The 27,128-nt window shown below is 59.0% G+C and overlaps 1 protein-coding gene and 2 long non-coding RNA genes across 3 annotated transcripts; 2 read left to right on the forward strand and 1 right to left on the reverse strand.

Moving 5' to 3' along the window:
- Positions 1–224: 224 nt before the first annotated feature.
- Positions 225–4,294, reverse strand: LOC141573752 (uncharacterized). Its single transcript, XR_012499798.1, has 2 exons — positions 3,230–4,294; positions 225–1,710 (listed from the first exon to the last, which is right to left on the reverse strand). It is a non-coding gene; the product is annotated as an uncharacterized LOC141573752 (long non-coding RNA).
- Positions 4,295–4,436: 142 nt separating this feature from the next.
- On the forward strand, positions 4,437–27,049 carry RAB43 (RAB43, member RAS oncogene family). The gene is made up of 3 exons (XM_045521686.2): positions 4,437–4,774; positions 21,294–21,477; positions 23,610–27,049. The coding sequence occupies exons 1-3, from the start codon at positions 4,577–4,579 to the stop codon at positions 23,858–23,860; spliced, it is 633 nt and encodes a 210-aa protein (XP_045377642.2). The 5' UTR covers positions 4,437–4,576; the 3' UTR covers positions 23,861–27,049.
- Positions 12,188–15,928, forward strand: LOC141573753 (uncharacterized). Its single transcript, XR_012499799.1, has 2 exons — positions 12,188–14,945; positions 15,076–15,928. It is a non-coding gene; the product is annotated as an uncharacterized LOC141573753 (long non-coding RNA).
- Positions 27,050–27,128: the final 79 nt, after the last annotated feature.

The raw sequence follows: 27,128 nt of genomic DNA on the forward strand, positions 1-27,128 counted from the left end.
TGGGCCCTGTCTTCAGTTTTTCTGTTTCAAAGTCCAGGAGTGGACCTGGTGCCCCCTGAGTTTGACTGGGGTCTGGGCAGTCCCATGGAGTGGGCAGAGGCCAGGGAGGGCCCTTGGGACAGCCTGGCCCTGGTTTGAGCCCCTGGGGGCCAGGGGACCCCAGCTCAGACTGGCCCAGGTGTGGATTCCAAAGGACACGCCTGGCATTCAATGAGAGCAGGCTGTTCAAACAACGGTTGTTTCTTGTCCCTGGAAAGATGGTTGGCAGGTGCCTGGAGTGGGGCCCCCTAGACTGTCCGGGCTCCAGTCCTTCCAGACAGAAACAGGAGCCCCTGCTCCAGCCCCTCCCCACGCGGGCCTCGCGGGGCTTCCCGGGATGAAGGCAGGTAGTGTGGAATCAGTGTCCAGGGCTCAGATGGAGGAGCAGTTTGAGCCTACAGGTGTCCCTGGCAGAGATGGGCCCAACCCCGGGCCTCTTCCTGCCCTGCAGGCAGCCCCAGAGGGACGGTCTCAGCAGGGCTTCCACCCCAGGCCTGGAGCAGCAGGGAAGTCTGCTTGGTGGGTGCGGCCACTGGTGGGGATGTGGTCACCTTGGCTCAGCTGCTGCTGAGGAATCTTTGGTTGACGAAATCTGTCTCATGGTTTGTTAGCTTTGTCTCTGCAGTTTCCAGAATGGCAGCTTTGCACACAGACGTGTCCATGGTCTTCCCTCCTCTTCCCTCGCTCCACCGCCCTCCTGAGTCTGACACATCAGCCTTCTGTGGCGCCTTAGGACTCACCACGCCAGCCCCACCCAGGCCTCACAGTGCCCTCCTCCCCTGCAGCCGCTGACACCCCCCCCCCCCCCCCCCGTGCTCCGGCTCTTGGGCAATTTATAAACAAGGAAGAGATTGACACCGTTCTCCTGCCCTGGCGTCTGAGACAGGCCCACTGTGGGGAGGCAGCATCGCGTGTCCCCTCCTGCACCACCCTCAGGGGAAGAATGAAGAGGGAAGGCCGCCGGTGGGGCTGCACTGGGTCCTTCTCTGCATGACTGAGCCCGGGTTCCCACTCCAGTAAGGTGGGATGTGCTCCCAGGTCCCTCTGGTGGTGCCAGGTGGGACTCAGAGCTAGGGGGTTAAGGGCTGGTCCTCAGGACAGGGGAGCAGTTGGGCAGGTGAGTGGGTGTTCCCAAGGGTCTGGGGCTGGTCCCTGGCGTCTGCCCAGTGAGCCCACTTAGTGGGGGCAGGGGCGCTGGGGACCAACCAGAAGCTGAGAGGGAGGAAGCCAAGGAGGGTACTGTGCGGGGGTGGGGGTAGCGGTGGGGTGGGAGGGCACCACGGGGCTGGTGGAGGTTGGAGAGGGAATGCTGAGAGCCTGGTGACCCCCTATTTCCAGTCAGAGCCTCAAGCGTGAGACTGGCACCACGAAGCAGGGCTCCTTTGGCCTGTGTGACGCTCTAGGTGGACGGGAGGGGGGGTGGCGGTGCGCAGAATGTCTGATGGCCTCTGGTCTCTGGCCGCCAGCAGGCAGCCAGCGCCAGGCCGGCACCTAAATCTACCGCCGCTGCAGCAGATTTTTGCATTCTTGCGGCTTTTCATTTTCTAATACTTTGCAGCCAGCGCTCTTCTATATTAAGAACACGACGTGTCACGACTGGTGCCTGGTCTTCATGGTGTTTTTTCACCTTTGTTTCTGACTGGGGGCACATTTTCAGTAAGAGCCTGGGCCCTGCCAAATAAAGAAAATTGGATGATATTTTGACAATGGTGACTGTAGAGAGTAAAAGGTGTAAAAAGAAAGGAGGAAGGAAATGGAGGGAGGGAGGGAGGAAGGAAAAAAAATGAGGGGGAAAGAGGAAGAGGGAAAAGGAAGAAAGGGAGAGAGGGAGGAAGGCACTTGTCCCTCTTACCACTGGGGGGCGCTCTGCTCCCGGATGCTGAGGTCACAGCAGGTGCATGTGTCAGCTAGGATGGTGCCACCGTGTGGCAAGAGCACAAACTGAAAACTCAGCCCATCCACCGTGAGCTTTAAGAATGTTAAATTCTTGGCACACTTTTAAAAATTGGGGATGTGCGTTATTTTAAATTTGGGGCATTAAGGGAGGCATCGTAGACATTTTTGAATTGCTCCGTTTCAAACAAGCATAATTCAATTTCAGATAAAATGCCGCAGTGCTTTTTGGGAGTCTACCACCAAAGAGGAAGCGCAGGTATTTTTTTAACATGACTGAGGTATACTTTACAGACCATAAAAACCTACTGTAAGCGTGCAGCTTCATGATTTTAATAAACTTCCTGAGTCATGCAACCTTCTCAACACTCCAGTTTTAGAACGATTCCATCACCCCACAAATGCAAGTGGTGGCTGGGTTTTCTGACAAAATCCACACCCAGACCAAAGTTCCCCTCCCCACCCCAAACCAGCTCCAGGCCAGGCCAGTGGAAAGGCCAGTTCAGCTATCCAGCCAGTCGTCCACCCTACCCACAGCTGCCCAACCTTCTCCCTTCCTCTCCCTGTGCCTCCGTTGGTGGGACCTTGGCCCATCCTGGCTCCTGGACACCCCTTTCCCTCCCTGTCTCCCCCTGGTGCTGTGGGAGCCGCTCGGAGCTGGAGGCAGAAGTTGCTTCCTGGGGTCCTGGGCTTTGACGTGTCCCCTTCCTCAGAGCCAACCCAGCATGCAGAAGCCTTCCACCCCGTGTCCTTAAGTCTGCTGCTGCCCTGGATGCAGGCTTTGTCCGGCCACTCCAACCTGATGTTATGAAGCTGGGCTCACAGGTCTGCTTGGGGGCTCCTGTCTGGTGCGGTTGGGTGTTTCCCACGGGAGTGGTGCTCAGTAGCTCTCAGGGGCCTGCCTCTGCCTCCCGATCCAGTTTCTTCCCCCACTTGGCCAGTAGAATTGGTCACGGTCCTCAGGGGTCCTGGTCCTAGGGGACTTGCTCTCTTTTTTAAAAGTGTATTTATTATTTTGGTGGGGAGGAGGAGAGAGGTAACTAGGCTTACTTAATGTTTAGAGGAGGTACTGGGGATTGAACCCAGGACCTCATGCAGGCTAAGCATACGCTCTACCACTCGAGCTACGCCCTCCCGCTGGACTTGCTCTCTGTGGTCTCCTTAAGTAACAGGAAGGCCGTCTTCCCTTTTCTGCTGGGGAGGGTGTGTGTTTTTCTCTGCTTTGTGCGCTGATGTTTTGCAAGGCCTGCAAACAGTACCTGGCCCACGGCAGGCATTAATCAAGTCTTTTACTTACATGAAGCTGGAGTGCTGCAGCCCCTTTAGGAGAGGTTGTCCGAACAGGCGGGAGTCTTCTCAGTCCCCTTCCATCTTGGTGACTGGGGAGCCTTTAGGGAGTAGGTCCTGTTTGATCTGTCTTAAGCCACTCGCAGACGTCTGGGCCTCCTTCCTCGGAGGATCCCTGGTTCACTGGCCATCTGGGGAGTGGGTCACCACCCTCCCACAGAAGTCCCCACGGACCTTCCTGGTTCCCCCCCTCACGCCAGTCTTTGGTGCTTACCGGGTGGGTCAGTTCCCCCCACAGGGCCCACTACCCCAACTGGGCCCGCCCATCCTGGGTCGTCTGGGCAGCTGCCTCCACCCCAGCTAGGCAGTTTTGGGGGCGTGGGATCCCCCAGCTCCTCCTCCTGGCCTAGCCTCCCTTCAGACGGAGCCCTCTCATTCCACTCCCCCAGAATCCTGGGGTGTCACCCTGAGCTCACCGCCCACAAGGACGCTGGCCTCCTCCCCAGCTTAGTCTGTGGCCTCACGGAGGCCTCCTCCTCTCCTCCTCGGAGTGTTCCACCAGGCCGTCCCTTCTTCAGTCTGGGGGTGCGACCCCTATCCCGCCTCTGTCGGAGGGATTCTGCGCCGTCGGCCCTGCTGTTGTGAGCGCCGAGGTGACACTGCCGTGGGCGTGCCTTCCTCAGAGACCCACCCTAGAGGAGGCCATTAACAGGCCCAGAGAGCCCCCCTTCTCTCCAGCCTGCTCCTGACTGTGGCCAGGCAGAGCCCAGGTTGGGGAGCCCGGGCAGGTGGCCAGGCCTGGGGGAGATGGGGGCGTGGCCGTGCTGGGACCCGTGCTGCGGGTGGAGCTGGGCTGTGGGCGGGCTTAGGGGCGGAGCCGAGGAGTGAACGCGCTGAGGGCGGCACAGAGGGCGCCGTCCGGTTGGGGGTGGGTCTGAGAGCCGGCCGGGGGGCGGAGTCTGGCGGGGCGGGTCCGAAGGTGAATTCTGATTGGGTCGGGCATGAGGGCGGAGTCCCGGCGGGGACGGGACCGAGAGCGGCCCTGGGGGCGGAGTCTGATCGGAGGGCAGGTCTGAGGCCGGAGTCCGGCTGGGGGCGGCCCCGGGGCGGCGCCCAGCCTGGGCCTGCGGGCCGCACTGGCCTGGCGCGGAGCGGAGGGCCGGGCCGGGCGAGTCCGGGGCGGAGCCGCGGCCGCGGGGCCCGGGCCGGCGGGCGGGCCGGGGCGGGGCGGCCGGCGGGCGGTGGCGCCCTTTCTCCAGGTGTTGCGGCGCTTCCACGTCGCCAGGCGGCCCGCGGCTTGCGCGAGCCGAGGCCGCCCCAGCGTCCGGAGCGCCGGCGCTCGGGCTCCCGCGCGGCCATGGCAGGGCCGGGCCCGGGGGACCCGGACGAGCAGTACGATTTCCTGTTCAAGCTGGTGCTGGTGGGCGACGCTAGCGTGGGCAAGACGTGCGTGGTGCAGCGCTTCAAGACCGGCACCTTCTCGGAGCGCCAGGGCAGCACCATCGGCGTGGACTTCACCATGAAGACGCTGGAGATCCAGGGCCAGCGGGTCAAGGTGGGAGGCCGGGCCTGGGGCCGCCGTGCAGCCGGGCCCCAGGCACGACGGTTCGGCCAGGGCCCTGGAGGGTCTTCCCGGCGGGGGCAGGGTCCGCGGCGAGCGCCCCGACTGCTCGGGGGCGGCTGGCGGCCCCTCTGGCTCCCTCCCCTTCCTCCTGTCCGAGCAGGCCTGGCCTCGGCGTCGGGGCCGGCTTCGGTGTGCAGAGCCCCCGCCTCAGGGCGCGTGGCTGCGTGACGGAGAGAGTGCAGAGGTGGAGGCCCTGCCCTCCCGAGCTACGTACACCCCTGGGGGACTTTTCTCCAAAATAGCTTCTCCAGTGCCAGGCGGCTGGGCGCCTCGGGTGCGGGCACAGCGGGGCGCCTGGCCGGCCTGCCCCTGCCCCACCGCGGTGGGAGCTCCCAGCTCGGCCCTCGGGTGGGGACCCCAGGCAGAAGACGACACCCCCCACGACTAGGAGGGACCAGGAAGTAGTTGCTTCTAGGACCGGAGGGCCAAAACTTTTTGTCAGAATTTCCGGCCTGGCCACGCCTCCCTGCAGTCTCTTTGTGGACCTGGTGGTGGAACTTTACTCGTCTAGGGCCGGCCTGGGTCCCCTCCCCCAGCTGCAGCTCGGGAGGAACTGAAAACTTCACAGATACCGGAAGGTGGGGGAGAGGACCGAGCTTTGGCAATGGCTCTGAACAGACACAGCAGGATGTCTTTGCCACAGTGTCCTGGCAATGGTTCGAGAACTAATATTTGTGATTAATGAATCGGTTTCTTAACCTGGCGTTGGCCCTCCCTAATAGAGTCAGAGACCATTGTTCTTGCTCAGTAGCTTTACTTAACCTCGCTGCACGGAAATCCTTTCCGTTCTTTCATGGATTTGCGTGTACACGCGCTCCGGGACAGCTCTAAGAGCCCCGGGCAGGCGCCAGGCAGGGTGCGGGTTGCCTCCTGTCATCTCCGTGTTTTCTAGTTGAGCCAGAGTGGTTGGAGTCCCTTGAGCCCGCATGCTGGGATGCTCAGCCTTCCTGGGCTGCGGTGGGCCTGTTCACGGTGGCCTTTCTCCAGAATACTCAGCTCTTTGTTTCTGCAAAATTGGGATAATTTCTGGGTGTTGCCTCCCTCCTGCCCCACCATGGAGAAGAAGTAAGCCAACAGTCGGTATGCGACCACAGTGCGTCTAGAGTTGATGTGACGGGGCAGCAGAAACTCCCTGCCCAAAGGGAGTTCTTTCTTTTTAAATATTCTTTTGGGTTTCTGTGTGTTTTTGGTCTCCTTAGGATAGGAAAAAAGAATAAGGTGTGGCCAGCAGCGTTGAGTCATTATTCGGGACCACCCTTTAGAGCAGGTGGTGAGGGAAGGGCTGTGGGATGGGTGGAGTGTGTCCACAGATGCGTTTGTGCCCCTGAGAGAATGCCAGCCGCCACGGGGAAGTGGCCTGTGGACGGACAGGCATAAACAAGCTGGCGCCCTCTCCTCCTCCCCTTCCCCCGGTGCTGGCGGTGGTCAAGGAGGGGGTAGGGTGTTCCTGTTTACCTGGCGAGATAACGACCTGTGCTGAGCCTGGGGTGTACCGTGTGCCCGGCGCAGGTTATGCAATGCTGGGCAGGCAGTGATTGCTTTTCTTCTGGTCACCTCCAGATCGCTCTTCTTGTGAGGCAGTGGGGGGACTGGGGCCAGGAGAGTAGTGGAGGCAGGGTAGACTCCTAAGGGTTACTCCGGCCGCCCCCTGGGGAGTTTGTTGAGTGCCAGCTGTTTGACAGATGTGTTCTTGTGATGAATCCCATTTCACACAGGACAGGTGTCCCCGGGCACAGAGCTGGGAACTGAGACGCAGGGGATTTTTCTTCCAGTTTTTCCAACTCAGCGGCATTGGGGGGTCTTTCCCCCACACCAGGTGGCTTCTTGCAATCTGATGATTAGGAGTGGGAAAGCCTGTGGCGGTTACTTACCTCATTTTGCAGCGGGAGAAACCTGAAGCCAGCGAATTAAAGCTGGGTGGGTGTGGGGGGACAGTCTCTCCAGCCCTGGGTTCTGGGCCATCCTGACTCAGCAGAAGCCGATCGTTCTTCCCCACCCATAAAATACCTCCGGGGTGTCTTCCAGCAACTTTTTTTTTTTTTAAATCAAGTTTATTGAAGTTTGACTTACACACAGTAAACGTTACTCATCTCAAGTGTACAGTTCTGGGAATTTTGACGATCGTGTACAGCCCTGTAACCACCACCACATTCAGGGTATAGATGACTCCCATCGACCCAGAAAGCTCCTTGTGTCCCTTTGTGCCAGTGCCCTCCCTTGGCAACTGCTGCTCTGTTTTCTGTCCCTACAGTTTTAGCAGCGAGATTTGAACTGGACCCTTTGATGAGCCAGACTTCATGGCTGCCATTTCTGCAGAAAGCAGTCCACATCAGGGATTTAGTTTAAAGCCTTTCCAGGCCTGTCTGGGGTCCAGCAAGTACCCGGCATGGGCTTCTAAGTCTCCTCCCTGTGCTGCTGGTGCCTGTTAGTTCTTGCTTGCCAAGTGGCCTTCCAGCCCCTCTGAGCCCTGGGGCTGGGGTGCTGCGGGCTGTGGGGGGCAGGCCTGGAGGCCACGGGGCCTTAACTAGCTTCTCACCTGGTTGAGCAATACTAGTGCTTTTACCTAGTTTTACACTGAAGTTCCACTTGTTTTTATTTGACTGAGGAGTTCTGCTGCCAAAAAATAAAAAGTTTAAAAATCCCTGACCTAATTAAATCAACTTTATTTTTATAGTCACTTCCTTTTTTGCAGTCAGACATCCAGACCCCTTACCTGAAGAGAAGGGCCCCTGCCTGCCTCACCCACTCCATCTCCCTGCCTCTGCCCCATACTCACGACTCTCCAGCCTCACCAGCCCTTTCTGTCCTTCAAACATGCCTGCCCCAGGCCTTTTGCATCTGCTGCCCTGCCTGTCACACACGCTTCGCCCCCAGATACCTGTGTAACAGCTGCTTTGTCAATCAGCTCCTCCTGCCCAGGCCACCTCTTCAGAGAGAGGCCTCCCCTGACCTCCCAGCCTTCCATCCCATTACAGGGTAAGTTCAGGGGTAAGTTCATGGCAGTTCCCAGGACTTGGCGTTCCCTTGTTTGTGGGTCTTCCCCATATAGTGTTGGCTCCTCGAAAGTGCGGGGTTGCAGTCTGCCTCAAGTTCCTGTGAATCCCCCATCTACAACAGTGGTGAACACATGGTGCTCACTCCATGTCTGTTAATGGATTTTTATTTACAGGGAGGAAGTGGAGGCCAAAATAAGGGAAGGGACCAGCACGCCCAAAGCCACACACAAGTCAGTGGCAAAACCAGAATTTTTTTTTTAATTTGAGTGAATGTTTTTATTGAAGTAGACATCAGTTACAATGTGTCAATTTCTGGTGTACAGCACAGTGTCCCAGTCATGCAGATACATACATACATTCGTTTTCATATAAAACCAGGCTTTGAACCCAGGGTCTGCCTGGCTCTTAGGTCCAGTGCTCATTTATACACTTGACTACCCTCCTGAGTCCCTCTCAGCTGGCAATGATGACCCTGAGATTCTGCAGGTTAATGAATCTAGGGAAAATGCAATTTGACCACTGCGGTTTGAGAGCAGCGTGTGGACTTGGGCATTTTGATAGGTTTTCAGTAACGAGGGTTGAAACCCCAAGGACTTTAAGGGTGCTTGTCAGCTGACAGGACGCCCGGCCAGCCCCAGCTGGCTCCTGCAGCTGCCCTGCCTGCTAGGAGGACTCTGTCCGGGGCGGGGGGCCCCCAGGCCCTGCTCCACGTGCACCCACCGTGCCTGCCACCGTGCAGACCAAGCTTCGAGAGCAGATCTAGAAGCTGCTGGTCGCTCTGGACATGCTCAAAATAGTTGAAAATTCCCTTTGCATGTTTTTGGATCGTTCATCCTCAGGACTCAGAGTTTCAAACTTTCAAAGACATAAAAAGACGTACAGTAAAAAGAACAAAGAACAACTTCCCTTTTGGTCCCCCTGTAAGAAAAGGCAGTCAGTGCGCCTCCTCCTCATCTGTCCTGGAAGAGCTGCTGTGGCTGGAACCGAGGAGTCACAGGTACAAGCGGATATTTTATTATTGCTGTTGTGAGCATTCTCCCCCCAGGTCAGACAGATTATTTCCCAATCCGCCCCTCCCCACCCCTCACTCCTCCCTGCCTCCCGGTCCCCCAGGAAATCTCAGCCGGTTCTAAATCCTGAAAGCGTCCCGAGCGAGCACCTCTCCTGCTCTTATCTGGGGCGACAAAAGGCCTGTTATGTAAATTGGTCTGTGCACCGCGCAGAGCCACGTCCCAGGCCGGCCTTGGACAGTTGCGCCCCTTTATTCAGCCTCTGTCAGGTTCACGGTCCCCGTGCTGGGGAGGCTGCCAGGGCGCTCCCTCACAGAGGCCCAGTCCTGCCCTCGGGCCTGGGCCTCCGCAGTTCCGGACCTTCGCCTCGGGCTTCCCTGGGCTCCACGGGTCTCCGTGTCCTGTAGCGGCTCCTGGCGCCTCTGACAGAGGGGCAGGGCCAGGGTGGAAGGAGACTTTGGCTTCTTTAAGTTTGCAGCCTCAGTGCTTTCAACCAGGGGTCTGGCTTTGCTCAGGGGCTTTTCCTATTTGGAGAAAATTGGTTGGACTTTTCCAGATTTGATCAGAAACAGCAGAAGGAAGGTTAGATAAGTTCTGGGTCATGCTGGTTGTCTCAAGAAATCTGTCCTTGGTGCCCGTGACAGCCATCCGTACTGCAAAATGAGCCTCACCTCCCGAGGTCTCTGACGGTCTTGGGGCAGCACTCGTGGTGGAAAGGCAGTGGGAAGAGGGCCCGTGTGAGAGCCCTGGGCACCAGGGCCAGGTCTGGGCTCTGCCTGCTGGGGCCGTGGGTGCGTGACCTCACGGCTTCTTACCTGCTTCACCTGTAATCCCTGGGCTTTGAGGCCCCAGCCCACAGCGGACCCTCAGCAGGCGGGAACTGATGTTGACTTGGGTCCCTGGAGAGAGTGGGGGGCCTGGGGTCTCAGGAAACGTCTCTTCTCAGCCCGGCTGACCCCGTGCAAGTTACTGCCCCGGTCTGCTGCCCGTGTGGTGCATCGGGGTCACAGCGGGGGGGCAGCGTCGCTCAGGGTCTCTCCCTGCCTCCTTTCCGTGCTTTTGTCCCACGTTTGCTTTACCTCCTACTGGCCCCCGTGTAGTTCCGGGCCTGTCGCAGGGCCTTGCTGAGACCTGATGCCACATGGGTTTCTTTGGAGGCTTTGCACGTGGCAATCACAGAGTTTGGCAGTACCGGGCGGCCCTCCCGCCCTGTGTCCTCATCTTCTCAGTTTTTGCCCCATTCTCCCCATGCACTCTCTGCCTGGTCCTCCCAGCCGCCCTGTGAGGGACCCCGTTTCACAGAGGGGAAAATGAAGCCCTAGGTGTGGCAGGTCTGAGCCGGAACCCTGCCTTCCCGCCCCTGGTCTGGTGCATTTTCCTCATCGCCGCGTCTCCCCCTCTGTCATCACCAACACACACGCATGTGCTCACACACACATGCGCGGAGCGGTTTGGGACCAGTTTAAAATCTAGGCTGTCAACTCGCACTTGACATTCTTTTACATTTTGATTAACAGTATTATAGTAACACCGTAACGCCATGTGCTTTTGAAACAAATCCTTATTAATTCAGATTAATTGGGAGAAGTGCATATGGCCAGTGTGAACAGAAGAAAAGCCTGCCTTCTAGAATGGCCTACAAGCGCCGTTTTACTGGGCAGCGACACAGCCAAGCCAGTGCCGTCAGAGAGGGTCCTCCCTCGCCCATTCTGGGGAGCTGGTGAGTCAGGACCGGGGGTCGTTCACAGCGCCTGACTGAGCTCCAGACTGTCCGCCCTTCATGCTTGGCCTGCTTGGCCTTGCAGGCCTGCCTCTCCTGGGCCAGGAAGAGGCCAGCTAGCCCTCGCCCAGGCGCGTGAGTTTCCACGTAGGCTCGGGAACAATTGACAGGACACCTTCCTGAGTCTGGACTCTGACCGGAAAGTGATGTGACTGATTCCTAAAAAGTAACGCCTTAGAACTTAAATGTGGTAATCGGAGCTGTCCCTCTCGGAGTGGTCTCCTTGAGAAATTGTATACGTGTGTCCCAGAGGTTTTATCGGCAGTGACAGCCCCTGCTCAGAATCCACAGAACCTGCAGCTCTGCCTTTGGCAGGTCCTTCAGGGTGGATTGGACAACTCTGAAGGTCAGAGTGGACCTGGAACTTGACACGATGTTAGGAGGCCTTTGGTCCCAGATGAGGTCAGACCATAAAACTGAAGTCTTGGCTCACGTTGGGCCAGGGACCTTGCCCGAGGACCCAAGGACAATCACCGTGTGTGGGGGACAAGGGTCACCCTGATTTGAGAGGCCTGCAGAGGTGGCCTCCAGCTCACAGCAGACGGTCGGTGGGTCCTTCTCGGTCCTTGCATCAGTTTCCTTGGCTGCCACGTGGGGTCCCATCATTCCCTGAAGAAAGTTCCTATAGTGTCAAGCCAGGTTCTCTCCACCTCTGCCTTTTTTATGCCTGAGAAGTATAAAAAAGTATAAAAATCAGATCTTTTTAAAATTAAAAACATTCTGTTTACACTTTGCAGTGGAACAGTTTGGTTTAACACGTTTTTTATTCTTGGGTTTTAGGTCTGTAGTGGGAACACAAATAGGGGCGACTTCAGGATGAAAAGGTGGATCACAGTAAATTTCAGTTCATTAGCTGTGAATCGCAACGTCTGCCGTGTTTGCATTATAGACGAGCTACACAGGGAGAAGTCAACTTTATTATTGGAATCAGAAGGCAGATACCTCAGTGTAAACTCTTTGGGTTTTCTTCTCTAGAATAAGCTCTTGACCACTATTGGCTGAGTGGACAAGCAATTGAAGGCAGGGACCTGTGTGCGCAGGAAGGGGGTCAGTGGGTCTGGAAGCTCTGCTTGAAGAGGGGGGTCCGTGCCGTGGGGGACTCGGGGGAGACGGGTGTGGGGCGCAGGGGTCCCTGCCACTGGGAAGGAGGGGTGGTGGGTGGAGGGCCGCAGCGTGCTAGGATGCTGGGGCAGTGTGCTCTGTGTGTGCGTGTGGGCATCAGCATTTTGTTTCCATAAATTGGCATTTCCTGACCATCCTGTCTAAACTAGTGCTCTGTGAGGTTTCTTTTTAAAAAAAATCTTGATCAAGATATAATTCATACCCCATAAACTCCCCCATTTAAAGTGTATAATTCATTGTGGTCTTTTTCGTTTTTGTTTCGTATACTCACCAATTTGAGGACATTTTCATCACCAGAGGGGAGCCTGGCCCCCGTGAGCAGTCACCCCCATCCCACCCTCCCCAGAGCATCTCTGCGGAGCTGCCTGTTCCGGACACGCGTGTACGTGGAACCGCATGATCACGGGAGTCCCTGTGCGAGGCTTCTGAGGTCTGAGTTACTTTTCCTCGGGGGTGGGGGTGGGGGAAGGTAACTAGGCTTCTTGATTTGTTCATTTACTTTCAGAGGCAGTGCTGGGGATCGAACCCGGGACCCCGGGCTCGCCTCTACCACTTGAGCTGCTCCCCCGGCCCCGGGTCTGCGTCACTTCTCACCCTTCCTGGGGCTGCGCAGTTTCTCCTTCCTAGCACTCCCCCCACCCCTCACGGTCACACTCTGCCTGGTTCCCAGGCCCCGAGGGCGCGTGGGCTCTGCTGGTGACTGCCCCCAGCCCTGCGCTCCCGGCGTCCTGGCAGGGCCGGGGGCCCTCTGCCCCAGGGAGGCCGTATTTCCCTTCTCCCTCTCCGAGCTCCCTGTGAAGAGCCTGTACCTGAAGCCCTAGGGAGCTGGCTCTCGTTGCTTCGATTCACCCCTTCTTGTCATTCTCCCTGTTCCCTGGGGGTGGCGCGGGGCGGGAGCTGGCGCGCGTGGGCCTGCCCTCCAGGCCCTCAGCCCGCCCCTCCCTCCGTGTGGCGGCCGGGCTCCGTCCCCAGCTCGCTGACGGGCTTGTCAGCCGCACCTGTCCTGATGCTCGTTTCGTCCTTTGCTTTTTGACAGTTACAGGTTTCGTTCTGGTTCTTTCGCATCGGTGATACTTTCATTCTCAGGATGCTCTTAATACTTTCATTTTCCCCAACTTGTTCCCGTGACAAAGTTCAAACATACAGAAAAGTTGAAAGGATAACACGGGGAGCCCCTGCATACTCTGCCTGGACCCAACAGCTGTTCGTGTTTTGCCTCATCTTTCTGTGTGTGTGAGAGAAATTTTTAATTTGGGAGTAAGTTGCAGGTACTTCATCCCTGGAGACCCCAACATACAACTTAAATTTTTTTTTAATTTATTTTATCTTTTTGGGGGGAAGGGAGGTAATTAGATTTATTAGATTTTTCATCTATTTAATGCTAGGCACGTGCTCTGCCACTGAGCTGTATCCTCCCCCACACGACATGCAGCTTTTAAGATAAGCGCGGTACCCGATTGTACCCGAGCCAACTGGTGTCTCTGTGAGACCGTCTCCTGTGTAGTCCATTCTTCAGTTTTCCCAGCTTCCTCCAAAATGCCTTTTATAGTGCTTCCCCCTTGGGCCAGAGTCCCCAGCGATGCCTCACTTTCTTTTGGATGACTGAGTTTTTGCGCTGCTTTCTGGGTTTACCCCCTGCTTCCCTCCTGGTGTCTTTCCCCTTGTCCCCCCGCCCCCCCCCCCAGTATTTCCTGTAAGCTGGAGGTGGAGTTCAGAGCCTTTGGGCGAGACAACTCACGGGCCCTGTTTGCGGCCCCGCTGCCCGTGGCAGGTGCGCGTGGTGCAGGCGCCCTGCCGGCGGTGAGGCCAAGTTTGAGCTCCACTCGTATTTACTGTTAAAGATTCATTTTTGCTGTTAACTTTATTTCTTAGACAGTCATTTAAGAGCCACGGCCTTTAGCTGGCCTTTTCTGTCTGTTGCAAGTTAAGTGACACAAAGAGGGAAAAACACATAAAACTTAGCAGGTGCCCTCTTGAGCTGAATCATGGTTGTTGGCAGAGTTTACCGTCTGACACCTGGGACAGAAGCTGCAGGTGCGAGTTCAGGGTGTGTTCCGTGAGGTCCTCCTCTCTCCCATGCGCTCTTCTGAGCACCGACAGGAAATGCACACACAGACGGACATCCCTGTGCTTCGGGAGCACACGTCTGGTGGAGGGACAGGTGTGCAAACAGCTAAGTAGCCCCAGTGCCGTCTGTGCCACCGCTGCAGGGACTGAGCTGCCGAACCAGGAACTGGGTCACGTGGCCTGACCAGCATACATGTGTACACCGTGGCAACAGCAGGCCGGATATTTGGACCTGGGACTGTCCCCACCCTGCAGGGCCCTGCCGGTGCCGGATGCTATGCTGTCTCTGGCTGTGCGCTGGGCGCCCAGGGCACAGACGAGGTGCCGTCCTCTCCCCGAGTCACAGAGGCCGTGGGCTTCGAGCTGGGCCCGAAGGGTGACAGCTTCTCAGGGAGGAAAGACAGGGGTGCTGCTGCAAGGCTGTGCTTCTGTGCAGCCTTGGGAGTGGGCGAGGAGCCTGGCTGGAGGTGGGGGAGATGGGGCTGGACAGGGCGTGGGGCTCACCTTCCAGACGTGCTAGGCGGTGTGTCTACCAGTGGAGGAGGGTCAGCTTTGCCTGATGTTGGCCAGGGGCCCAGCCACAGTGCCTAGTCCAGGGCACAAGGATCAGGCCCAGGGGACCCAGTGTGGCCGCCTCCATCAGTCCAAGGAGCCTGGCCTGTGTGTCCCCAGAAGCCACCTCCCTGGGGGTCACAGGCTACTGCCCCCCGGGAGCAGACCCTTGGCCTGGCAGGGCAGGTGCCTGCCATCCTCTCTGCGTGTTGCTGCCCCCATGTTCCGCACGTGCGCGGTGGGGCTGTGAGCGGGGAAGAGGCCATGGGGGGCGAGGGTGGCCTGGGGTCCTTGTGCAGCAAGAAGGGCCTGGCAAGCTGGCGGCCCTGGGCTGGCGACCGAGGCAGGACTCACCAGTGGAGCCTGGGCCTTTCTCCTTGTATTGCCTCCTGCCAGGACTTGAGGAAAGGCTGGCTGGTTTCTGCAGGGGGTGTAAGTCATCAAGGAAGTTTCATGAGAAAAACAAGGCCCGCGGTCTGTGGAGAGCTGTGTGCCCAGCAAAGGGCACTGGGCTTTGGCGTCGGACCAAGCCCTCCTGCACGGCTTCCCGTGGCCCGAGAGCCCTCCTGCAAAAGGTAGGAAGACTCTCGGGCCAGGCTGCCTGGGGTGGCGTGCACCGAGACGGGCGCCCCGGCAGAGCCCGCCCAGAGTGTCTCCAAGCACGCCTACCACCTTCACTGCCCTGTGCCCCGACTGGCCCTGCAGGATGGCCTGGTCACCGCTGTCCCCTAGATGCTGGAGAGGAAACACAGACGCCAGGAAGCCACCTGAGCTGCCGGGTAACAAGGGACAGAGAAGCAGCCTCTGAGCCCGGGATCCTGAGCAGCCGTGTTTTCTCTCGGTCTGTGGCCTGCTTCTGAGTCCAGGCCGAGCTCTTCCCCGAAAACCAAGGCAGGAGAAGTGACAGTGCCTGGCCAGGGAGTGGCTGCAGACCCCCTCCTGGCCCAGACGCCCCACATCCCGAGACGCGGTGAGCAGCAGCCCAGGGGATCGTATTCATGTCCATCTGACCGGTTTCTGGAGTTTTGTCCTGAGAACTGATGTTTCCGCGGTCTCTTTCTGCTCTGAAGAAGCAAGGAAAGTCCCACCACCTTCGTCGGCACCTGGGAGAAAGTCTGTTCAAATAAAGCCTCTGCTGTTTCTGTCGGGAGTGACGGAGCTGAACACAGGTTCCAGGAACTGCGCCGCCAATGGTGCAGTTTGTTTTATTTCTTTATTAGGTTTATTCAGCCTTCCCACTGGGGCACGTGGGAACACTGCACCGGAATCCCTGGAAAGCAGCTCTCCCCCACCGGCCTCGTCGCCCCACAACCGGCCCGACCGCCAGGACCTGCCTGCAGAAGGCTTCCTTCCTTGTCGGGCACCTGCTCTGCGCCAGGTTGCTTGTGGCACAGAGGACTGCCGTTCGGCCTGTCCCCACCAAAGCCCGCTCTCCGTGGCGACAGGCCAGCTTGCGGGCCAGAGCCCCACCTCCTGCACAGCCCTGGGCCGGTTCCCCCGAGGCCTGCTCGGTGGTGATTTGCGGGGTGGTTTTTTGAATTTGCTTCAGGCAGGATGTCCTGTCTGCCGTCTTGCTTCACTTTATGTTCCCTGCCTGGCCTCTAGGGCACCGAGTTTGGGACAGCTGACATATCTGGTGTGTGCTGCTGCAGAGGCTGAAGTAAAGGGCTGTGGACCATGACAGAAAGCAGACTGAGTCCGCATGGCACTGAGGCCCAGGCTCCTGTGTTGGTGGAGGCCACTGACCAGGTGACCTTGAACTGGGGTCCTGAAGTTTAGGTAGGAGTTCGCCAGAGGTCAAGATGAACGCAGTCCTTCCTAGAAAAGGAGATAATGACAAAATGATAATTCCCCCCCATGGGTGCAGAGACCAGAGGGACAGTGTGAACTGGGAGTTGCTAGGTGTGGCGCTCAGAAGAGAGAGCAGCCTCATCCTCGTCTTGAGACGGCGCTTCCCGGCTGTGGCAGCCATCTGTGGGCCCGAGCCCGCCCGCCCGCCACTAAGGGAAAGATGGACCGGAAACCCAGAGCTCTTGCTGCCTTGAAATCCCCACCTCACCTGTTTGAAAGCCACCTGACTGACCCCTGCTGAGCTGGAGAGAGGCCGCCCCAGGAGCCCTTCTCCATCCTGACTGGGCCTCCCTTCCACTCTCTGTGCCCTGAGATGCTTCTGGACCTCACTCTGGGTATCAGCAGCCCGGACAATTTCCCCCAAGTCATCTGGCTGGAAGGTCGGACGGAGAAGCTGGCGGTGTGCCCGCCAGTGGGAGGGGGCATCAGGTGGGGAGGGCTCAGGTGTGATTCGCAGTACAAAGTCCCTGTTGTGCAGGCAGAGGGCCTCTGGTGGGTGGGGAAGGCGGCGGGGTCGGGTGGTGGTTTCAACTTGGCAGGTGTTCTCCGTAGTTGAAGGCGGTAGTTCAGGGCCAAGTGTGTACACTGGGGAGTGAAGCACTGCCCGAGGCTTGTCACGATGCCAAGTACCCCCCCCGGTTGGCTTTCCTGAGCCAGGGCCTGGGGTCTGAGCTGCTAGAGAGAGGGCAGGCGGGGCAGGCGGGGCAGGCGGGTGCTCGTCCACCAGTGGACTGTGTCTTTATCCAGCACCTTCTGCATGCCAGGTGCCGTGTGAGGGGGTGGGCGTGGGCAGAAAGCTCGCCAGACACAGCCTCTGCCCTCCGGAAACCCATGTAGGGGAGGGAGAGTAAACATTTAAGATGTTTGGCAGGGGTGGGGGGAAGGTGCAGCTCAGTGGTGGAGTGTGCTTAGCATGCACGAGGCGCTGGGTTCAATCCCCAGCACCTCCATCAAAAAAACTAAATAAATAAATAAACCTAATTACCCACCCCACTCACACCAAAAAAAAATTTTTAACTTGCAAAATCAGTAAGACAGCTCAAAACAAAAGTTTAAAAACAGACGGAATAAAGACGTGCACATGTCAGGTCGGCGCGGAGCGCGCTGTAGGAGCGTGCTGGGGTGAGGGGTCGGGACGGCCGCCTTTTAGCGGGGCTGAGATTTGAATTTGGTTGGAATGTAGGGAGGTGACCATCTGGGAGGAGGATGCTTCAGGCAGGGGTCCTGATGAGGCCTCGGGTACTCAGAGCGGCCAGGAGGCAGCCACGCTGGGTGGGTGACAGCAGAGAGCCGGTCCCCTGGTAGGATCTGAGGGGCTCAGGGGACGCGCTTGGAGATGGAGAGCAGAGGGGCCGCAGGATCTCAGCCATGTTCTGGTGGCTCCACTTTGGGTGCTGTGGGGAGAGTGGACCAGGCACCGGGCCGAAACCCGGGCAGGTTGAGGGCAGGGAGCCCGGGGTGTGGCTTGGTGGAGTGGTGATGACGGTGGAGCTGGTGACGCGTGTGACGGGGAGGCAGACGGACAGACAGACAGATGGTCCTGGGCTCTGCACGATGCTGGATGCCTTCCTTGGCCCGTCGCTGCGCCTTCCGAGCACACCTCTCTCCTCTGTGATGCTGTGCTCTGGGCCCTGCAGGGCTCCGCGCCGGCTCCTAGACAGCCCGGCCCGCGTTCCCCGGCAGCCAGTTCAGGACGGCCTGTCTGCTCCTCAGGCCCTCGTGTAGCTAAGGTGGCAGGTCAGCCTCATTGCCCTTCTCCCCCAGCCCCCCGGGGCCCTGCCGAGGGACCAGCCTGGGGCTTCAGTCGGGAAAGCAGCCCCCGCCCCCCGGCCTGGCTCCTCCCGTCTCTCGCAACACGGAGGCCGTTAGCGACCAGGGCAGGACGCCATCCCCGCCCCCCAGCCCCGCCGGCAGCGTGTGCTTCACAGACGGCGGCAGTCAGAGCACGGCCAGGCTGGCCTGGGCTCCCAGGGGCAGCCTGAGTGAAACAGAGATGGAGGAAGGGCCAAGGAGGCTGTGTCCCCGCAGGGCAGGCTGACCCGTGGGCTGGTGAGCCCCTGTGCTCGTGGTTCCCGACAGGCCTCCCGGGCGGAATCGGAGAGGCCCCCAGGCAGGCGGGGGGGCTGTTCCTGCGTGAGGCTGGGCCCTGTGGGGAAGGCTGCGGTGCAAGGTGTGGCTAAGATGTGCGAAGTGGGACGCAAGGGCGTCTGGCACACGTCTCCCTGCGTCAGACGACCTCCTGGAGCCTCCCGCTGCAGTGGAAACCAACTCCACGCTCCCTCCGGGAGAGCCCACCTGCCCCAGCGCCCGCCGCCTCCGGCAGCGCCTCCTCGGGCTGGTGCTCCGCCCTTTCTGCCTCCACTGCGGGGGCTGCGTCCCGCCTCTGGGCTGCCACCCTCGGAGGCCCCCATCCCGGGGAGCCTCTCCCATGGCCTTTGTTGTTCCCAGAATGCTCTCACCCTCCTCTGCAAGGGTCCTCTTGGCTTCTTCATGTCTGCCTCCGTTTCATGGGAAAGTGAGCTCTGTTTCTGTTTCACTCCCTGCAGCATCTCCAGATCCCCACCCGGGGCTTAACATGGCGGGAGCTCAGTGCGGACTGAGTGAGCAGGTGCGCGGCCCTGCACACGGCCCAGTGCGTTTCTCTTCGGGCACCTTGTATATTGTACTTCGCAGTAAAACTCCTCTGCGTGCACTAACCCCAACGCGATGACCGCTCAGGAGCACTGTTAAGTGTGCACGTCTACCCAGCCCTCCCTGTGCCGGGAGCTGGGTGCCGGGTGTGTCATCTGACCCTCACAGCATCTTTTTTTAACAGACAAAAACCTGAATTAAGTTTTAGAGCAGGGCCAGCACGCTGGTGAGTGACAGGACTGGCCTGGACCGCAGGCCTGACGGCCCCGAGCGCTGACTCTGCCCTGGCGTTGGGGGAGCCAGGCGAGAGTGTCACCAGGCATGGAAGGACCTGCTTTCCAGAAGTACCTCCTGCGTCGCTGCCCGGATTTCACCGTCGGTTGGCCTAGATGCCGTTGCCTGTAGCTGTTTTGTTGGGTTTTAACTTGTTGTAAATTTTTATCGGTTATGCCTGAAGATGATTATAGAGTCGTTAGGGTCAACGAGGCACAGAAGGCCTCCTGGACCCCACCCCCGCCATCCCCTCCCTCACATGTCCCCAGTTACAGGCATGACCTGTTGACTTCTTACTTTGGAAGATGAGGATTTGACTAATTCTCAGCTCTCCCCAGCCCTCACCTCTCTCTCTCCCTCTCCCTCTCCCTCTCCCTCTCTCTCTCTCTCTCTCTCTCTCTCTCACACACACACTCTCTCTCTCTCTGCGTCCTCCCAGGAGAGCTGCAGAGCAGATCCCCTTCAGCTCTGTTCTCAAAACACATCCCGGGTTTGCTCACTTCTCCCTGCCTTCACCGGTCCAGCCGCCATCTTCTCCCTGGTTACTGGCCATAACCTCCTAACCGGTCTCCCCATGGCTCAAAACCCCCCTGGCTCCCCACCTGCACTGAGTGGAAGCCAGGTTCTTGCCTGGTCTGCAGGGCCCTGTGTGATGTGCCCCCTGGACACCTCCCTGTCCCTTACTTCCGTCTCCCCCTTCCCTCTGCTCCAAGCACACTGGTCTTCCTCTTGCTTCCTGCACATGTCTCTGCTGCCTCAGGGCCTTTGCACTTGCTCTTCTCGCTCCGTGGAATGCTCATCTCCTGGGCATCTGCACAGTTCGCTGACCTTTTTCAGATCTTTACCCAACAGTTAGAGGTCTCCCTGTCTAAAATTTCATTCCTCACTGCATACGTCATAGCTTCTGCCCTTGTTTTTTTCCATCTTATCACTAACATACTTATTATTTTATTACTTATTTTATAATAAATATTTATATTCAATATTTCTATGTAAATAAGTATGTATCCTTATTACCTACTATTATCTTACAAAGCTCCAGTCTCCTACACTAGACTGGAAGCTTGAGCACAGGAATTTGCATCTGTTTTCCTGGCCCTGGTGTCTCTGGGCCCTAGAATGTACAGCAGGTGTCCAGTGAGTACTTGTTGAAATGGCTGAGTAAACACATCCGCACCAGTAGGAGCTGAGCTGCTCGCGGCCGTGCCGCGGGGCCTGCTGCCGTCGTCCCTCGCTGCCCTGCTCACCAGGTGTTCCTGGCAGTAGTGAGCATCTGGGTTTTTGCTTGGGCGTATTTACCACTAATGCACCTCCAGTCTCGCCACTCGTTGGTGTAGCTCTGCTTTGCATCTGACACTTTGTGTAACTTTCCTCTCAGTATGTTGCTTCTTCTCAGTCCCATCTTCCTGAAGAAGTCTCTCCCAGAGCGTTCTTGATTTCTGTCTTAGTGTTTTGTGTGGTTAGAGGGATATTCTGTAAGAATTGAGTCTTTTGAAGTTTATCGAAGGACCATGGCCAGAGGCAGGCCACACACGGGCTCCTCCCTCGTCCAGGCGGACCTGGCAGCGGTACTAATGGTGCTTGTTAAAGTGAAGACAAGGGCGGGGTGAGGCCAGGCTGGACCAGCTGAGTAACACTGCCCGTTGCTCTGCCCGTTGCCCCTGGGCCCTCACCACCAGGTGAGCACCGTCCCGGGTGTCACTGAGGAGAGCCCGAGAGCTGGGGGGGCCTCCCTGCAGCCCAGAGAGCGGAGGCACGGACGTGCACGCAGCCAGCATCACCGGGCCCCGGGGGCCAGTTCACCGCCAGCCATGTCCCCAGCAGGGAGTGTGTTCAGGGGAGAGAGGACGCGGGGCCGCGCGCACTTCCTGCCGCAGTGCAGAATCCACCCCCCACCCAGGGTCTCAGGAGGCAGAGGCAGCGGCAGGGCTTCTCGCCTCCCCTTTGCTCCACCTGTCCTGCTCAGATTGGCCACTGAGTTGCTTCCTAAGGGCTCAGAGGCCTCCCTGGCTCTGTCCACCTCCTGGCCCTCCTGCGTGGCTCCTGCCAGGGTGCGGGGCTGTGGCCCGCCCAGCGGGAGGAGCGCTTGGGGGGTGGGTCTCGGGGCTGGGCCCCCGTTCCCCAAGCTCGGCGGCACCTCCAGGCTCACGGGGCCCCTGTCCCTTTAGCTGCAGATCTGGGACACGGCCGGCCAGGAGCGCTTCCGCACCATCACCCAGAGCTACTACCGCAGCGCCAATGGGGCCATCCTGGCCTACGACATCACCAAGAAGAGCTCCTTCCTGTCGGTGCCGCACTGGATCGAGGACGTGAGGAAGTACGCGGGCTCCAACATCGTGCAGCTGCTGATCGGTGAGCTGGGCCGCTTGGCCATCTGTCTGAGTCCCTCCTTTTGAAGCAAAGTGCAGGCCAGAGCACAAAAGGGGCTGGGGTTGCCTAGACAGCAGCGGAGCCAGGACCTGAACCGTGATCTTGCAAATTCGGACCCTGCTCATCACTTATAAAGTGACAGTCAGAGCTGGGATGTGGGGACGGGGGACAGGAAGCAGTGCTGGCTTTGCAGTTACCACGGTTACCACAGGCCGCACAGCGGTCCAGGCGGGTTAAGTCTTCACGTGTGTTCTCATAACCCCGCCTATTCCTCGTTTGTTGGGGGCCGAGGCTGAGAGGCTCAAAAAAGTGAAGCCGTTTACACCAGTCCACACAGCCTGTGAGCAAGGAAGTGTGGACTCTGAGTTCAGTTCTGCTGATCGTAATTCAGTCACTTGCTCCGTGCACCACACCGCAGAGCAGGGCTTCCCCAGGGCCGCGAGCCCCGAATCACCCTGCAGGCTTGGCACAGCCGGGGTCCGGGCACCCCCCCCCACAGTGTCTGGCCTGGGGGGTCTGGGCGGGGCCCGCAAATGTGCACTTCTAACAAGTTCACCGGTGACAGGGTCACCCCGCTGTGAGCTCCGCGGCTGCAGGGGATGCTGTGACCATCATTTACCTTTACCTCCTGCATGCACTTCCCGGACATGGACTCAAGACACTTTGCACCATGTGTGTGGCCCCTGGGTCCTTGTCCCCACAGTCAGGCTCACTCTTCTAAGACGAGCTTGTGCAGTGGGGCCTGGGCTGGGATGTGGGTGCACTCGGCAGGGCTGGGCACCCCGGACAGGAAGGGAGCTCTCCCTACCTGGCTTCACATTTCCCTTTTCACCCAGGACTTTGAAAACAAAACATTTGATTATAGAGCGTTTTATACAAATACAAAATAAGGAATGGTACTATGAGCCCCAGATCCAGCAGACGCAGCAGCGCCTGTCCCCTTCCATCTCAGCCCCGTTTTGAGGCAAGTCCCTACCCCAGACGATTTCCCCTGCAGAGGTTCCAGCGTGAATCTATAAAAGATGTACACACTTAAAGGACAGATGACAACGGTACCATTTTCACAGCTAAAAGGCACCGCCGTCCCCGAGTGTGACCAGATGGCTGAAGGCTGCTCAGCGTCTGCACAGCTCACAGACCTCACACGTGCTTTCTTCTTTCTTCAGTTTGTTGAAATTAGGATCCAAATAAGTTCCACACATTGAAATCGGAAGACATTTTAGGTCTTTATAGACGCTTATCTATTTTCTTTCCTTTTTTTGCTGTTCTCCCTATAGTCACATTAGAAAAGTCACACAGTTAGAGACTTAAAAAATTCTTGTAGAAATTAGGCCAGGGAGCAGGTGACCAGATTATTTAGAACGTAACGAACCACCCCTGTCTCATAGGACAGGCAGAGGTGTGCCGTCAGGGGCAGCTGGAGTCTGTGCTCTTAGCGTCAGGAAAACAAAGTAATCAAGCACAGTCTTGCCGAGAATTTAAAGATTTCAAAGGAAAGCAGGAGAGACTAAACTTCAGGTGTGACAGCAAAAACAGGAGCGAGGCCAGACGGCTTTACTGTCACCACTTACGGAGTGCCTGCTGGGTGCCGGCTCACGTTCACTGCCTCACTCAACCCCCTGCTCTGCTGAAGGTGGCGTCATAGACAGGACACTGAGGCTCAGAGATGGAGTGAATTACCCAAGGGTCACACAGCAGGTGACAGGAAGCTGGCGCCTCTACCCAGGCCTTCTTGCTGCTCTAAGGGTGTTCTTTTCAACAAACCCTACTGCTTCTGTGTCTTAGAAGAGGTGGTTTTAATTTTCCCTCTTAATGGGGGCACTGGGGATTGAGCCCAGGACCTCGTGCATGCCAAGCACATGCTCTGCCACTGAGCTGTGCCCGCCACCCTTCTCTGCTGCTTCGACTTCTTAGGAAGAAGCAATAAAATAGACAAGCCTTTGGCAAAGGTTGAAAAAAAAGAGAGAGAAAGATAAGAAGCAGGACTGAAGGACGGGGTAAGAGCACTAAGATGAAGGTGGGTGGATTCCCGCCCGGCTGCTTGTACTGGGAGCTGCCGGGAGGGCGGGCCGTCGGGCTCCACGGGCCTCACCCTGCCCCTGGCTTCCCTGCAGGGAACAAGTCGGACCTGAGCAAGCTCCGGGAGGTCCCGCTGGCCGAGGCGCAGAGCCTGGCTGAGCACTATGACATCCTGTGCGCCATCGAGACGTCGGCCAAGGACTCGAGCAACGTGGAGGAGGCCTTCGTGAGGGTGGCCACAGAGCTAGTCATGAGACACGGGGGCCCTCTGCTCAGTGAGAAGGGCACCGACCACATCCAGCTGGACAGCAAGGACGTCGGGGAGAGCTGGGGCTGCGGGTGCTGACCGGGGTGCAGGGCGGGCAGGCAGGGGCCGCCCCACCTCCTCCTCCCTCTGGCCTGCCAGCCCAGCCCCCCAGCGCCGGCCCCACCTGGCACCAGCCGGCCGGAGTCTGGAACCCTCCACCCCGTGGCCTGATGCTTGATGGGGACACTGTCCTCCAGGAAGGAGCGGGGTTCCTCCCCCAGGAGGCCTCTCACACTGGGTAGGGTGTGGGGCCTGTCCTGCCGGCCAGCAGCTGCCCCGCTGTTGGCTTTGCATCCTGGGACTGGCCCGAGCCTGCCGGTGTGGACCGGAGCGTGTCTCCCCTGCTCCCCGTGTCCTAGTTCTGACCCTCTCACACCTGAGCTGCTGCAGGGGGTTGCTTTCCAGCAACGTGGCTGCGCCTGGGTTCTCCCAGGCCATCCCGGGGCCTCTGGGTGTACCACGGGGCGGAGCAACTGCACGGCAGACTCAGGTCCTGAGCTCGGCCCCTGGGAGCCCTAACTCCTTCCAGACGTGGGGCCTCCTTCCTTTCTTCACTGCCAGCTCTAAGCTCACAGGTGCCCTGGGGCCCGGCTCCTGCCTTAATTTAGCAAGACCTCCATCTTCACAGTTTTCCCGGGTACGCGTGTGGGGTCATGCCACTCAGGCTGCAAAACCGGCTGACTCTTAAGCACTGCCTCTCAGAAGCTTGAGGGTGGTGGGAATGAGATGGGAATGTGGACATTTAAGGGAGAGTCAAATCTGTCACCCCCGAGGCCCAGGTCTGAGAAGGACCCCCAGGGCCCCTGTCCCACCCCATGTGAAGAAATCCCTCCTGCCGCGTTCAGAGCGCCAGCTCCCCCAGCGCTCCTAGTCTCGCTTAGAGAACCTCCCAGACAGAAGAGGTGAGGCCCTGGCATCTCACCCCTGTGGGCCCACCGCCCTCAGTGGCCTCTCTGTGCACTGGGTGCTGAGGTTGGAGGGCAAGGGACTTGAATTACTGGGGTTCAGATCGCAGGGATCAGGCTGAGGGAGCAGGTGATCTTCCCAAGCCAACCCCAGCCTCTCCTGTCAGCCCAGTCCAGCCCCTCAGCGCCCCCCCCCCCCCAGGGTGGGGCCCAGGAAGTACCTGCCCTCAGAGCCGGGAGGCGGCAGCACAGCTGCAGCTCAGGCTTCCCGCGCCTTCCACCCCAGCCCCTGGTCCCAGGTAGGCCTGGCCCCCAAGCCGGAAGCCAGACCTTGTATAGCAGCCCCGGGGGGTGGGGCTGGGTGGGGCTGTGCAGGGCTACGACAGCTGAGCCTCGTTCTGGAGGGGAAGGAGCTCCGGAGGAGCTGGGGTCTGTGCAGAGGGGTGGGAATGGGAGCAGAAAGGCCGCCTGGCTTCCCTCCTCCGAGGCCTTGCTGATGGGAGGGGCCCAGCTGCTGGCAGGTGGGGCTGGTGTCTTCCAGCCCCTCCCCTGTGGGACCCGGGCTCCAGCTGCACAGTAGGAAGTGCCTGCACTGGGGTTCCCCAGAGGGGCGCCTCTCCAGGCCAAGGGCAGAGGTCCTCCAGCCCCTCCACCTCCCTGCTAGGGGCTGATGTTGAGCTGGGCATCCAGTCCAGGCCCCAGCTGGAGGACAAGTCTCAAAGATGTCACCTGCTGTTCTGGGGGGTGTGTACCCCCAGTTCCAGCCACTGCTGCTAGGCATGGCCCTCAGCTGCCTCTCGGGGCTCAGGGAAGGAGGGAGCCCCGGCTGCCGGAAGGGTCCCCGGTGCCCACGGGCACAGGAACAGGCAGCTAGCCGCTGCCAGGGGCTCATCTGCCAGCTTGGGCTGTGAGCCGTCCTCCTCCTGCGCCCCAGACTGGAGGCCTGAACCCTGCACAGGCTTGGCTTACAAGGGGAGGTGGCCTCACGGTGGCTGCTTGGCTCACCCAGAACCAGGAAACAGCACTTAACTCCCCCGCGTTCACAGTCCCAGGATGTCAGAGAGCTGCGCCCGGTGGGTCTCCTGCCCCCCGCCATCCTCACACGGAGCAGCCTCACTCCAGGGGGCTAACCGAGAACTCAGGGGTCACTCCAGGGTCCCCGCTTTGCCTCCCCACCCTCCCACCGTGCCCCGTCCCCTCACCTGGACACCTCACTGACCCCCGTGGCCTGGGCTTCCAGACCCCAGTGCCCCACTGCTGCTGTCAGAGTGGCAGCTGTGGAAGGTCCCTCCCCGCCCTGACACCCCCAGGGGGCCCCAGTGTCCTCGGATACTGCCCATCAACCAGGTGTCCAGGGCCCCCACAGCTCCTCCGGCTTCTCCCCAGCTCCCGCTTGCCCCCAGGAGGACTCCCTCTCCAGGGGGACGCCTCCCTGCCCTCCTCCTACAGGTGACCAGCTGGACACCTCTGAGAACTGGCCCCAGCTAGCCCCTCACTCGCTGTCCTCTCCGGCAAGAATGAGTTCCTTCCTCGCCCCTCAACCTGCGAGGTCCTGAGGTCCCCGTCCTGGGCTGAAGCCGTTTCCTGCAGAGAGGCACCCGGGGCCTCCAGGTCAGACGCAAGTGCCAGCGCTCAGAGCCCGCCCTGGGCGGGCCAGTGGGTGCCCGGCCAGGCGGGGCTTCACGACCTCTCTGGGCCTCAGCCCTCCATCAAATGGGGACCCGGGCATGGGAAAGAGAAAACAGGGAACTTCTGAAGACAGAACGCAGCCCCGCCCAGGGCCTCTGGGCGAGAGAGCAGCTTAATCTCTCCCTTTGTTTATAAGTCACCCAAGAGCTGGAGCCGGTGGGGTCAGGGTCCAGGGTGCAGGGCGCAGCGGGAAGGAAGGAGGGCCGCGGAGTGTCCCAGCCACCACGGAGGAGGGCGGGCTGTGGCCTGGGATGAAGGGAATCAGACAGAGGAGGAGGGACAGGGAGCCCGACTCAGAGCCAGAAAGGGGGGGTCCCTGTCCCAGAAGGGGGCTGACCCCGGGACACAGGCCCCGCAGGCGTGGAGCTGGAGGAGCTCCCAATTCATATTGAATTCAGTTACTTCTCCCCGGGAGGCCTCCGGGCTTGGGCCTCGGGGACCCAGCGCTGCACTGTGTTGGGGGGGGGGAGGGCCGCAGCCCAAGGATGCGTTTGGGAATCTTTCACATTGCCTATTTATGAAAATATAAATCTTTATATCAAATCTATTTTTTAAAACATGGAAAAGTTGCTTTTATGCAGACTTAGCAGAGCCAGAGTACACATTCCTAAACCATTAAACATGTCCACAGCGAGCCAACGGTGCTCAGACTGGTTCTCTCACCTTGGAGCCCAGAGCTGGCCCAGGTGGCCACATCCCCACCGCCGGCCCAC

Source organism: Camelus bactrianus, chromosome 17, assembly GCF_048773025.1.
Source record: "Camelus bactrianus isolate YW-2024 breed Bactrian camel chromosome 17, ASM4877302v1, whole genome shotgun sequence".
NCBI lineage: Eukaryota > Metazoa > Chordata > Mammalia > Artiodactyla > Camelidae > Camelus > Camelus bactrianus.